This window comes from Rhinolophus sinicus, chromosome 2 (assembly GCF_057876585.1).
Source record: "Rhinolophus sinicus isolate RSI-liver-muscle chromosome 2, RSI-T2T, whole genome shotgun sequence".
NCBI lineage: Eukaryota > Metazoa > Chordata > Mammalia > Chiroptera > Rhinolophidae > Rhinolophus > Rhinolophus sinicus.
The window spans coordinates 152,953,428-152,968,216 of NC_142502.1; the positions used below are offsets into that span (position 1 = coordinate 152,953,428).

The 14,789-nt window shown below is 39.2% G+C and overlaps 1 protein-coding gene across 1 annotated transcript in view; it reads left to right on the plus strand.

Moving 5' to 3' along the window:
- Positions 1–2,581: 2,581 nt before the first annotated feature.
- PSME4 (proteasome activator subunit 4) overlaps positions 2,582–14,789 on the plus strand; it is an 87,760-nt gene continuing 75,552 nt past the window's right edge. The window contains exon 1 of the mRNA XM_019719483.3: positions 2,582–2,843. Within this exon, the coding sequence (XP_019575042.3) occupies positions 2,602–2,843 (242 nt within the window). The 5' untranslated portion in view covers positions 2,582–2,601. The remainder of the gene's footprint in view (positions 2,844–14,789) is intronic.

Genomic DNA, 14,789 nt, shown 5'->3' on the forward strand with positions numbered 1-14,789 from the left:
AAAGAACTTCTCCAACTTCTGGCCAACAAATCTACAAAACCTTTCTGCATTTGCATCTATCCCCCTACTTTTTCCTTCTGACAATGGGAGCAATCTTGTTTACTTCTAAGGACCAATGACTCCACCTTCTCTTCCACTGTCATCCTCACCCCCACACTCATATCTTCAACCTCTCTCCCCATTGGCTCCTTCTCATCAATATTTAAACAGATTTAAATATATCCCATCTTCAAAAATTCCTTTTTATTCCAGCTACCTCATCTCTCTCCTGCTCTTCCCACACAAAATTTTATGAAATGGTAGTTCACATTTGCTGCCTCTATTTATTTCCTGTTTGTCCTTTGTCATTGTAATCTAGTTTCTACTCCCACACTCCACTGAAACTGTTCTTATCTGCTTTATCAGTCACTGCAAAGATCCCTTCTCAGGTCTCAGTTGACCTGTCAGCCACCTTCTGTATAGGTGATCACTTCCTCCATCTGAAACAGTTTTTAGGAATGCCCACTTTCCTAGAATGTCTCCGACCTCTCTGACTGCTTCTTGTGAGTATTCTTTGGTCTCTCTCCTCTTTCTCTGTCCAGCTTCAAACATGGGGTTCCTCAGAGTTTGGTCAAGGGCCCTATTTTTTTCATATCGCTAAATTAATTAAACAGGAGACCCTTAGTCTGAGGTGGTAGCTAATGCCTTGGCAGCCTACTTCAGCAAACCAAAATTTAAGTGTAAATGCCTCAAGGTTATGAAATCTAACCGCTAAGGACAACCAATCACAAGTAGCCAACTAGGCTTGAAGCTACAGCCAATCAAACAGATTCCTTTCTTTGCTTCCACACCTTCTCTATAGTAAAAGTCTTCTGGCTCCAGTCAGTGGAGCACTCTTAACCACTCCAGGTTTGGTGCTGCCCAGTTGGAATAGATTCTTGCTCCAACAAACTCTTCAAAATTTTAATATGCCTTAGTTTATTCGTTAACAATACTCTGTATCTCATTCCCTCCGATCCACATATAGGTTAATCCATATCCCCATTTAGATCACCCTCCTCATTCATACATCGAAATATTAATACTTACCTATCCCTTAGGCATTCTGCCTTTAAAGTTGTTTCTGCTGTTTTCAAGTCAGAAAAGGTTCCACTACTTACCCAGCTTCCGAAACCAGAAATCTGACATCATCCTGTCTCTTCCCTCTTTTCACTTTTAGGATTAAGCCCAGGCCATTCTACTTGCTTAAATAGCTCTCAATCATTTCAACTGACCTCTAGACCATTGTTATGTCACATTTCCTTAAGGGGTCCTCTATTGTCCAGTATTGTCTGTTCTAATCCATTTTTAGAAATGGATTAGAACCACACAGCCAGAGTGGTTCTTCAAAAATGTAAATTATATCGTGCCACTCTTACGCTTAAAATCTTTCGGAGTTTCTTGTTGCTTTTAAGATAAAACTCTGAAAACATCCTAACACTTCCTTCTGTCTCAATTCTCCACTCCCTTCTCTTGCAAACCACCTTCAGCCATCCTTAACTTTTTGAACTCCTAGCGTGCATGCTTGCAGCCTCTGTGCTGTTCCCTCAGGTGAAATATACTTTCTCTTCTCCTTTTTCTAATCAACTCAGCACTTAAGCCTTTAAACTCAATTTATGTATCACTTCTAGGAAACCACTTGACACCCCTCCAGTTTGAACTCTTTAGCTATTCCCAAGGCAGGCATCCTGTACTTATCTAGCAATTAAGAGTGTTGTTTTGTAATTGCCCATTCCCTAGTCTACAGCTCTGACTGTAAATGCCCGGAGGGCAGAAACTTGGTGCTCTTTAACTTTCCATCTCAAGTGCAAAGGAGTCTGACACACAGAATAGTGGTGCAATTAATATTTGTTGAAAGAATAACTATTTCCTTCTTTGGAATGAGGGCAGCCAGGAGAATACCAGAAAGATGAGGGCTTAAAAGGGACAGAGTAAAAAAAAAAAAAAAAAAAAAGAGAAATCTATAAATAACAAGAGGGATGGATACAGGGTACCTAGGTTTTTCCATACACGCGGTGTGGGGAACTAGGCCGACTGCCCTGCCGAAGGCAACGGCGACTAAGGGCCCTCGAGAGGCAGACGCCAGGAGCGCCCAACACCAGCCAAGGAAGGACAATAGCTTGGAATTCGGCCTCGTGTTTCCGGTGGGGCAGCCTCGCGTTCGGCGGGTCAGGCCCGAGAGTGGGGGCTCCGAGCCCGGCCCACGGCGACAAATGCGAGGCCCCCCGGGCTCCCGCCCCCGCCGCCACCACCTCCTCCGACGCCGTCGCCGCGCCCCGCCCCGCCGCGCCCCGCCCCGGAAGTGACTTGAGGCCTGTCCGGAACCTCCGGGCCCGGCGGCTGCAGCGTCATCAGGCGAGCCGGTGCGGGGCAGGCGGAGCGGCCGCTGCCGCCGCCAACGAATTGGGGATCGCGCGGGACTAAGAGCGAGCCGGCCAGGGGAGGGGGCCCAGCTGTCGGGCCGAGAGCGACGGGCCGCCGGCGGCCGCAAGGCGACGACGACGCAGAGGAGGCGGAGCCCGGAGAGGGGTGGGGGCCGGGGAGGGTTAGGGTGGGAGGGGGTGGAGGGGTGTCCCTGGGCTCATGGAGCCGGCCGAGCGGGCGGGCGGCGGGGATCCCCCGGAGCCAGGCGGGTGTCCCGGGCCGGGCCCTCGGGCCTTCGTCCCGCAGAAGGAGATCGTCTACAACAAGCTGCTGCCCTACGCTGAGCGGCTGGACGCCGAGTCCGACCTGCAGCTGGCCCAGATCAAAAGGAACCTGGGCCGGGCCGTGCAGCTCCAGGAGCTGTGGCCCGGGGGCCTCTTCTGGACCAGGAAACTCTCCACGTAAGTGTGACCGGGCCTGCAGGATGGGTCTGGGGCAAAGGCTCCAAGAGACGGCGTTCGGGGGCGGGGGCGGCTCTTTGTCCGCCCCTGATGGCTGGACCCTCAACTCTGACCGTGTCGAGCCGGTGCAGTTGTCCCAGGGTCGCAACAGAAGCTTCGGAAGCCCTCAAGCCTCCTCCCAGCCACTTTCCTACGGGACCTCCTCGGTCCTCCCAGTCCTCTACGTCCGCCGTTGCTGCTTTTCCCCAGGGTTTGGGTTGTTGTCTCCCGACCTGCCGGGCCCCGAGGGAGAGAGATGTGCAGTCCCCCAAGGGTCCTTCTTGGATCTTTGCCCCTGTGGGAAGGGGAGCAGAAAGGAGTCGATTTCGGCGGAGCAACTCTTGATTTCTCCTAGTTCCTCCAGTGCTTTCTTCCCCATACGATCCCCGACTCTAAATAGCCCTCAATTCGCTTGTAGTAACTTTTTCTGAATGGGAAGGAGGCCGTAGGGAGCTTGCAGGTTCTACTTTTTTGGGCCTGCTCGGTCTTTGTGAATTTGATTGAAAAGATTGCTTTAAAATCAGCCCTCAGCGCACACTTAGGCTGCATACTAGACAGTAAGGTTGAGAAGGTTGAGTCTTAGAACCGGGAAAAGTGTATGTTACTTCTGTTTGGAAATGTACAATACTACGCAAAAGAGAGGAGAACTGTCAGGTTGTCCTGGGCGTTATTAGTATTGGGTTTGTTACTTTTTGAGTTGCTGAGATAACTGTCGATTACCTACATCAGTTTCAGGAGTTATGTTCTTTTATTACTTTTTTTTTTTAGCTGCGAACTGTAATTGGAGAAATGAGTAAAATACAGTTGTGGGGGGAAGGATAGAGATTTTATTTGCTAGATGGACATCTTCCCTGTGTCAGAAAAACTTTTTAAAAAAAATTTTGCCTGTCTCGTTTGGTTCGTTACATAAAATGTGGTAACATTGTATGTTCATGCGTAGGGGTATGGATGGATGAATACTTAAGACATGCCACCTATCCAGTGTTTACCCAAATCTGCTGAGTGAACTGGGTGATGACTCAGGGTTTTGTAATGCAATAGTCTTCTCTACATTTCCTCACAGGATGATTCTTATATGTCTATTATTAGGGAGCCTCTGACTAATTTCTCATCGTCACTTGGTGGTAGCGGTGGGAACAATGATCCCTTTAATTAAAAAGCAGAACTAAAACAGTTTGTTTACCGTTTTCAAAGAGTGACCATAAAATGTCAAGGTTAACATCTTTCCTCTTGGTTAGAGAGTGAAGTTTGTGGTGTTCAGATACGCAGCAGACTCGGGGGGAAAAAGAAATGCAACAGGGAGAAGAACCACTATTAGTTAAAACAGGGAATGTTTTATAAATGATTGAAATTCACATGATTTTTCAAGTGCACCTTCCTGGGTGTTTCTATTACTCAGGCATAAATGAAGTTACTTTGCCAGTTCCAGCAATTCCCCATTTTAATCACTTGTATTGGATTTGCCAGAGAATAACCATTTGGGGGGACACAAACAGCTCCTTTTAGAAGTGTAATACATAAATATACCAATTGTGAATGCATGTCTGATTTGGATTAATGAATCTAGAATCTACACAGGCATAGTTAAGTATTGTTTTCTGACATTTATTATTACTAAGCTTGGCAAATTATCACGTAGGGTTTTATTATTTTTGGCTTATTAAGTGAAAACCTAGATAGGGCAAAAAGTACAATAGAGACAACCCTTGGTGTTTAGGGCAAGATTGTAGTTATATGGCGTAATACTGTGAACTTAAAGCCATTTTATTTCTAAATAACCAGCAAGAAATGCTGTCAGATAGAATTTTACTTTGGAACAGTGGGTAAGTGCTTCAAACTGATTTTTGGGATTGCCCTATGAGACAATTTGAACCTGGTGGCACATGTTGTGATCTTGGGTGTTATTTTTCCTTCTAAGTCATGTTAAGGTGACCTGTTTATAGTTGTGCTTGTTTATTAAGTCTTGTGTGCATTGCACAAGTGTACATCTAAATGATGCCAGAACATGTGATGATAGCTGGGAATTACTTGAGTAGTGATTATATTTTAGTACTTTGTAGAAGAATGGAAAGTAGTAATGAAAATAAAATCTAATTTCTCCCACGAGTTCTGTGACTGTGGAAAGTTACTTTAATCATGTGTTTCGGTATTCTTGGGAGAGAAACAAGGAGGTTGGACTAAATAATTCCTGAGAAACAGTCCTGCTGTGGTTTTTATGATTTTATTTTTTATCCTGTAGAGCCTCAAATAAGCCAGTGTGTATTTTTCTACGAGGACTGTGAGCAGTTTGTAAAGTACCAAGTACATTCCTAAAGAAGACCAGAGTGTAAATGCTGTTCAAAGGCACTGGGGCTGGATCCCCCACCAGAAGTGTACACCCCTAATCTGAGCGTCGCAGATCTGGGTGGAGGTAGAGTTCTCCTTTCGAAGACACTCAGCCTCCCTCTTTTTAACGTTTTACCTCAGTTTTGTAGATGTCATAATTCTGTTTCAATCCACTTTGAGACTTGTGGGTCTGTTTCGCATCTCTGTGAAGAAAGGTTATTTCTGTGTGTTTTAAAAATTGGCCCTGTGAAATAACACAAATTCTCTTGTACAGACAGTTTAAAGTATTAGAACTTCCTCTTCAAAAGAGATTGTGTAACATAACTCATCACAGGGCCATTTTCTAAGAAGCAAGGAAACAAATTAGAGAAGACAGACACAAACTACTAGTGGTCTTTGGAAAACAGCAGTAAAGATAGCTCGTGGACAGGAAGTGAAAGGTATTGGCAACTGGTATGGCCCAGGTGAAGAATAAAGGGAGTTGAAGAAAGGTAGTCTTGAAAATTGCTTTTTCTGCCTTGCCTTTCTTCTGTACCTTTCATGAGAGGCAGTGAGGTCTAGTCCTAAAACCTTAGTTTATCTGTACCTGGCTTTGCCACCAACATTATTGTGTTGGTTTTCCTTAAACTCGCTTAGCTTTAGGAAAATGGGAGTATAAATTATTAGTGTTTTTTCAAACTAAAAACTTAGCAGTGGACCGTTTCATGAAAGCAAAATCTTAAACACAAAATTGGATTCCTTAAGTAGAGTAAAACTGCACTGATTATTTTTTCTGTGTTAACACTTCATTGATAATAGAACCCCCTGAAGCCTGCTCAGGGCTCCAACACATATTGTTTGAAAAACTTCACTGGACTAGCCCTTAGGGTCTTTCTAGGCTAGCTCTGTGTTCCTTGAAATTGGTCTGGAGGAAGGAAGGGGAAAAGGAGGGGCAGCAAGTGAACGGGCCTACTATTTCCTACAGGCTTACTCCATTCATGATCTTTTCTTTTGTCTTTTTTTTTTCAAACAAATTTGATTTTAGTGAAGTGTGTGGGCTTGGTGTATTATGAAGCAAATTTAGGTCCCTTGTTTGTTACAATGTTATAGTCTGTGCTGTTTTGTAATGAAATGACTATTATACTGATGAATCATTTCATTTGCAACTGAAACTAGCTCTCTTGTTTATTATTAAGAGCTGTATGTAGCTTTCCTGGATAGAAGTTGGATTATCCCCATTGAAACTACATATTGTATTTAATTTGATTATATAACCACTGGAAACTTAAATTTAGTTAAGATATGAGTTATCAAATACACTCCCCTCCTCTTGGGAAAAGTAATAATGTGAACACAGGAGCACCCAAATTCATATTATCTCTGTTTGGGCGAAGAAAGAAAATGCTAACCACTGAACCTCAGTTGCCCAGTGACATGATGGACTTAATAGTGTATCTAATGTTTTGAGTGTTGAAATTGTGAAGTACACAATACATGCAAATACTTTTTATTTGTTAAAGAATCTTGAAATCGTGACAAATTACCACATTCACCAGGGAAAACCAGTTAGAGAAAGTAGTAGAAAAGATTTATCTTTGTTATTTTGTAACCACATGCAAATGGGAACCAAAGTTTCTTTGTGATGAGAAAGATGACTTTCCATAGAAAAACAAAATAAATGTATTAAGTGATTTTGGGGACATAATTTTTTCTGACAAAGTTGTATTGTGCTATTCAGCACAATAAGCTGTCCTTCACCTTCAGTTTTTTAAAATTAACAAACTTTATTTTTTAGATCAGTTTTAGGTTCAGAGCAAAATAGGACAAACAGAACAGTTCCTATATACTCCCTATCACCACACATGCACACACTTGATTTTTCATAGCAATATCACATACACACACACACACACACACACGCGCACAAACACAATACTTGAGGCCCTTCCCATTTTCCAGGGACCTCTCTTAATCATTCATTTAAAATACTTGGTCAGTTTTCTCTTCACTAGTTAACTGGATGTTATTCTTTATATGTTTGGCTTTAAACATTTTTCTGTTATGGAAAATATCAAACATATACAAAGGAAACAATATAATGAACTCCATGTATGCATCACCCGTCTTCAACATTTATCGACTTGATGGTCTATCCTGTTCCTTTCACTACCACCCCACCACTATTTTTGAAGCATTATTTTATTCATAAGTGCTTCCAGTATGAAGCGCTAAAGGAAAAGGAATTAAACCCAAAAAGTCAATATCATTATCAGACTTTAAAAAATGAGCAATAATCCATTATCACATTGATCAACCCCGTGAAGTGTTACTTCTTTGCAAAATTTGTTATTTTACTTAAAAGTTTCCATTTCATTTGCATTGCTTTGTCAAAGGTTTACTACAAATAGACCTCATGGACATAGGTGGAAAAAAAGCTCATTAAGGAACATTTTTATATTATGGCATCCATCTTTCTTACACCCCCCCCGCCGCCCCCCCCCGGCCCCCCCCCCCCCCCCCACACACACACTTAACTTGGGAGATACAGAATCAATCCTGGTGTAACAAGAGCTCCCTTGAATTGTGTCATTTAAAAAACTAGGATGGCCGGATGGCTCAGTTGGATACAGCACGAGCTTCGATTCCCACATGGGCCAGTGAGCTGCGCCCTCTACAACTAGATTGAAGGACCACGACTTGAAGCTGATAAGCCCTGGAGATACACACTGTTCACCAGTATTCCCCAATTAAATTAGAAACAACAACAACAAAACAAAGGCACTGATATTCATAGGTTAAGACAAAGCTGGATACAAAGTGGTAAAGGCAGGAGTCCTTGAATAAAATATTTTTTGAGTGCCTTGTATGGCCAGGCACTTTTTGGCACTTGAATATCAGTGGAAGATTTCTGCCCTCTGGGGAAGTTCTAGTGTACTCTAATAGTGCGCATTTCCGTTCATTTAGGATAAATGAGGTAAGGTGTGTAAATCCATCAAGAAATTTGGGGAAAGAAAAGAATGCTAAGTCCATCACCTAAAATAAAAGAAATAATCTCACTCTGACCAGTGTGTTTTAACACACTATCGAGGCAGTGAGAAAAATTAGTAAAACAGTACCATTAGTAGTTCTTCTGAGATCTGAATGTCACTTAAAAACAATTTCCCCAAGTGGTCTTGCAGTGTTGTAAAATAAAATTGTCTTTGAAATACATGTTCTTAATTGAAGCGAAATGGAAGCAAATTCTTGTTTTTTTAAGGGATGCTTGTTTATTAGTAAATACGCACACTTCCAAACCTGCCTTATTGTGGAACTTGGGAGTTAACTTTTATTGTCAAGTGAGACTCGTTTCTAGTGAACCCCCCCTTCTACTTTTAATACAAAATCCAAATCTGTTTCCAACTTTGGTAGAAAATTAGATCAGAATCTCATTCATACTGTAAACATAGCAATAAAAGCAGCAGCAAGCAAACAATAAAACAACAACAACTAGTTCATTGAGATCACCACGGGTATGTTAAAAGTGGCACATACTATAAATACTCTCACTTGGAATCCTGAGGTTGGCCACTGCCGTATTTGGCCTGTGCTCAGCTTTTCTTCCCTTTCAGTGCAGACTCTCCATCCCTTGTTCATGCTTTTGAAGTATTTGTGTACATATCTTCTCTCTGCTGTGATCTTTCTTGAGGTCAGTGTCTTCCATATTTATCTCTCCTTGCCTCCACTCCCAGCATTTAGTACAGTGTTGTATATATTCATAGGTACTCAGTAATGTTAGAATCAACTATTTTTTTGTTCTTTGAAAACTATCAAAGCATTATGCAATTCTAAGGAATTGTTACTTTTACAGTCAAATAGAGAAAACAAATCTAGAATGAGATCTATTTTAATACTGGGTTCAAAAGAAAGTATATATTTAACCGAAGAAGTGGAGGGAAGCATTTTGGTTAAGGAAGATTTAGTGTTTCATAACCCAAAGGGGTAGGGGGGCAAGGTTAAGAAGGTTAGAGAAGAAAGCAGATTATATTGGTTGCACCGGGGAGTTTGACCAAGACTTTCATTTAAAAATAAACCTATAGGGCTGGCCCGGTGGCTCAGGTGGTTGCTGCGCTGTTTTCCCAACACCGAGGTTGCGGGTTCAATTCCCACGTGGGCCAGTGAGCTGTGTCCTCTACAGCTAAGGTTGTGAACAACGGCTCTCCCTGGAGCTGGGCTGCCATGAGCAGCTAGAGGTTGGCATGAGCTGTTGTGAGTGGCTGATGGATGACTGGTGACCCACTGCCTCAGCCGGGGGATGCGAAATGCTCATAATACCAGCATGGGCCAGGGAGCTGTGTCCTACACAACTAGACTGAGAAATAAGACTTGAACCAGAGTGTGGGGGGGAGGCAGAAGGAAGGAGGGAGAATTAGCCCCAGGTGAGCTATAATTACTTAAGCCCAGTATATTCCTCAAGATCTGCTTGTATATTTAGTAAGTTGAAAAAATGTTTCTCAGAATGTCTACTTTGTTTCATTTCTAGTTAGAGCCGAGGGCTAAATGGGTGTTGTAGAGGTGTGACAACAAGTATCTTTCAGTCATCTAAAGAAATGTAATATATACATACCTAACTATAATATGAGATAGAATGTAAAAAGTACTCAGTTTGGTGCAAGTTGCTGTTAAGGGGCAGAGAGGACAGAGATAGCATTTTTGGTTGGTTGGTAATGAAGGAAGACTTTATAAAGAGGAAAACTTAAAGGATAGGTTTCTAAGGATATGAACAAATAATTCACAAAAAAATAATTATATAGTAAACAAACATCTTAAGATATGTTTTGCCTCATGATTAATTAAAGAAATATAAATTGAAACAGATTGTGATAATATTACATTTTTTAATGATTTAAATAGATTTTTGAAAGGATATATTGTGTCCCTGTCAGTCTGCAAAGGGGCATTGGTTCTCCAACGTGGTGAGACACCTGGGAAACTTACAACAAACAACTGGGACCTGGAGCCCCATTCCAGAACAATGAAATTAATGTCTTTCATGTACGTTAATTGATTACCCATCACATAGCCTTCTGATGACACAGTTTTTACAAATACACAGAAGATTAAATTACTTGCTCCAGGGGTTAACATAGAGCAGTTCTGAATTCTCAGCAAACTTGTTGAACCATGTTCTTTCCTGCTTGCTTGGCTACTGTGTTGAAATCAATAATCTGGCCATCCAATGTTGGTTATAATGTTGCAAAGCAAACTAGAATGGAAACACAAGACATTTCCCACTTTAGATAACACCTAACTTGCCTTTGTTGCATACCAGCAGTCCCTTGGAATTAATATCCTTTATTGTTGTTTGTGATAGTGTATCCCCTTTCTTGAGTCTCAGCTTGACCTCTTTGGAAGGGAAATGGGAGAATAAGGAACAGTCTCTTAGTGTGCCTTCTTGCCACAGAAGTGCACTGTTCTTTCTTTGTTCCTCTACCTAGAGATGTCTCCTGTGCTTCTTCCCACCTCTTTCCCCAAATGGCTCAGATTGTCTTGACTTTGGGTTGCCTATTGAGAGTGATGACAGCTTTCTTAATTTTTCAAGATTCAATTCAGTGATCACTTATAAATGGTGAAACTTTGGTTAAAATAAAAAGAATCACAAAACTCTAATAATGTATCATCCCCTTAATGTATATTTAGTTTTCTTGCTATGTGTCCCTTCATCTTTGATTGTGGTGAGTTCTTGGCTTAAAGGAACTGTTTGAATCATACTCTCATCCCATTCATGTCCTTTGCTCTAGAAATACATTTTGAACAAACAGGTAGTTGAAAAGAGAAGGAAAGGTGGGTTTATGAGGAAGCCCTTCATTCTGTCTGTTTCCTCACTGTTTCTAGTAGTCCAAAGCTGTATCTGCATTTTTAATATTACGTGTAATGACAAAGGACTTAGCCCTGGAATAAAGTCAAAGAAATTCATTCCTGACCCTCTAGTTTTTTCTGCTAATTTTGCCTTTAAAATTTTTAAAAAATTTGGTGATGCCTTAGGAACAGAAAGAAAAGACAGGAACTGATATAGCTACAGTAAAGTGTGTATTTATTTATTCATTTTTTTGTAGAAGGAGGACTTGAAGTTACTGTCTAAAATAAAATTTTGGAGTTGTTCAGGGATTTCAGTGGTCATGGTAGTATTCCTTGCTATAAAATATTTGTCATTTAATCCTAGCTGCCAGGCATTAAGACACTATATATATATATCAACATTTATTCAAATAATTTACATTTTAGTACAATTTTATTGTTTTAAAATGTAATTCCTTCCCATTTCTTTTAGAGAAATTTCTAATTAATCTTTTTGTTGGTATTATGAATTAATGGAACAGTTTTCCTTCAACCACCATTATTTTTTATCTGGATCCCATACAGGAAGGCTGCTGCTTTTAAAAAACACATTCTGCAGATTTTCTAGTCTGTTTTTTTGTTTGTTTGTTTGTTTGTTTTAGTTGGTGGTTTTACATGTTTTAGGTATAATCACAGCATTGACACCATACAGTTCTACCTTTCTTGAAACAATTACTGGGTATCCTTGTTTCCTAGTTTACTCTTTAGTCTAGATTCAAAATAATGCTAAATAATAACAGTAAGAATAGTCATTATTGTCCTGAATCTGATTTAAAAGGAAGTGCCTCTTGGAGGGGTAATTAAGTGTGATATTGGCTATTGAGATTCGTGTGTGTATTTTAAAATGATTTGGTTTCTTTTTCTTTTATACTTCTTTGGGATTTTCTAATTTATATGTTATCATAATCAGTCTACTTGGCTAGAATAATCCCACAGGTTACAATTAAGTGAGGCTTTCTTTGGGGCCTAGTTTATGACCAAGTGTTCCATAGAAGATTGAAAAGGGCATAGTTTCTGTAAGCTCACAATATTTGTGTCTTTTAAAGTCAGTTTTATTACTTCTATAATTCTGATTACCTTCAGTTGAAGTCAAATTGAAATGTTAAAGACACACAATGATTGACTTCGTTGCTCCTATTCAGCACACAAAATTTCATTTTCTTTTTCAAGACTGATAGGTGGTATCAGGAAATGCGTGATCCCTGGTTCTCTGTTTTTGTGAGGTTGGTAGCCATCCTACATCCAGTAGCGATTGCGAAACGTTGGGACCTTGCATGCTTATTACCTTGAGTTGTTACAAAACGTTTACTCGCTAACTATATATTTATCCTGAGGTATAATTTCTGAGTGTCAGACTTGCTGGTTGATTGGTTCTCTTTATTTACCAGTTTTTAAGGTAATGACTTAATTCCTTGGCATTCTTCAAAGGTAGGGTCTGTGAGGTTTTCTTTTGTTTGTGTTTATATTTTTTAGTATCATTATGAACTTATGAATTTAGACATCCATTGCAGTTAATTACTGTGATTCACACTCTTACGTTGTTTTTGGCTAGTGAGAGCCATAGAAGTTGACTCCTATGCTTTTTTAAATAGGACTTAGGAGTCACTGATAAGGGATATTTTTATCAGGTTAATAGTAGAAATGTGGAAATATTGATTACCTGATTTTAAACATTACAACAAAATTGATATGAAATGTTTTTACATGTTAATTTGAATTAAAAAAATAATGCCTGTTTTCCTTAGAAAAGTTTGAATAAACAAAGGTACATAGAATAACATGAAAACCACTCAATTTCACCACCCAGAGGTAACATTTTATGGTGTTTGCATTTATCTTTTAATCTCGTATTTTTATTTAGTTGCAGTCATATTGTATATGTTTTTATCTTGCTTTTTTATGATATTCCATTTCACGTCCACTAAGAAATTCTCTGAAAACATAAATTTAAAAGAGTGCATTATAGTCTAAAGGCATAAGCTACACTTTAGCAAACCATTCTCTTATATTAGACTTTTAGTTTTTTTTTGGGGGAGGAGATTTTTGTTATTGCAAATGTGCATTGAAAATCTTTCTGGTATTTTGACTTTGATATTCTGAATTTTTACTTAGGACCTATTGCTAGATGTGGGATTTAAGAAAAATGATTTATTTCAAGTTTTTAAAATTTTCAAGCTAAAATTCCATTTTTTGTCTTCTGAGTAAAACTACCCAAAATAAAGCATTTACTTAAGGTAAAATATCATTGCGAAGTGTCTTGTATGTTTTATATTTATAGATTGTCTGAAATTCCTCTGAAATTATGCTAATTTTACTTTATTGATGGATCTAGATGGATTAGAAACCCATTTGATTGACTTAAAGAAAAATAACATGAATGACAAAACTTGTATTGAAAAACCAAGATTTTTAGCCTCTGGCCAAGCTCTAATTCTTTGTTCATTTCAATAGTGTTGAATAATTTTATATTTTACTTTAAATTTCCTTGTAATGTATAGTAACCTATCTTCAACATGTATAACAGAAAAAACCTTGACAGTATTGTATGTTTTCTTAAATCATTACTGTCCCTGGTATTCCTCTGTCTTTCTTGAGATTGAAAATTAAAACATTGGATTAATACACTAAAAGGTTGTAAGGAGGAAACAGTTGAAAGGTAGGTTGTTTTGTATTATCGTGTACTTTTTTTTTTCCTTCTTTGTGGGAGGATGGAACATAATGACCTGTCATCTGTATATTCTGGATAGTTTAAGAAGTATTCAATTCAAAAGTTCAATCATAACCGTTACCAAGGTTTTCAAGTATTTTGAGACATCTCGTAGTAATTCTTAGTCCTAAAATTTAATGTGAAAATTAATTGGAAAAAGGGAGTGGACTACCTGTACGTTTGGTCTAGTGGGATTTTTGAATATAAATGTACAGGAAAACCTACTGGAGTAATTTTTTTTAAAAAAATGAAGCTTCTTACTCTCCACTCTCAGTACCTTTTTTAAAAATTTCATTAAAAAACTTATTTGTTGCATGTAGCACTCAATATTTTTGATGGACTAGATTTAAGATGGAGCCAAGGAATATGCATTTTAAAGTCTAATGTGTAATAGACATTTACTAGGTGACGTCAAGCAGTTTTCCCAGAGTGGCTGTACCACTTTATACACCCACATTAACATATGAAAGGTCCAGTTGCTCCACATTCTCACCCAAACTGGGTATTGTTAACACTTAGATTTTAGCCAGTCTGGTGAGTGTGAAGTGGGACCTTACTGTGGTTTTAATTTGCTTTTGCTGATGAATAATAATATCTTCTCATGCTTCTCATGCTTATTAGTCATCTGTATATTGTCTTTTAAGAAGCGTCTTAAGTCTTTTGCCCATTTTTGATTGGGTGTGTCTTTTCCTTATTGGTTTGAAGGTGTTCGTATGTAATTTGGATGTAAGTTCTTTGTCAGATATATGTATTCCAAATGTCTGACTGAGCTTTTCATTTTAATGGTGTTTTATTGTGAAAGGAAGTTCTTAAGTTTAATGAAGACCAATTGTTAATTTTCTTCTTTAGTACTTTTTGTTATCTTCAGAAGAAATCTTGGACTGCATTTTGAGAAATGTGAAAGCAGAACCACTTTCTGGTGGGCAAGAGCTATTTGCTGGTTGACAGGGAGAAATAAAAGGTTTCTCAGCAATTCCACTAACATGTCTAGTTTTGTTCGCAGTTCTAGTTCCTCTAAAATC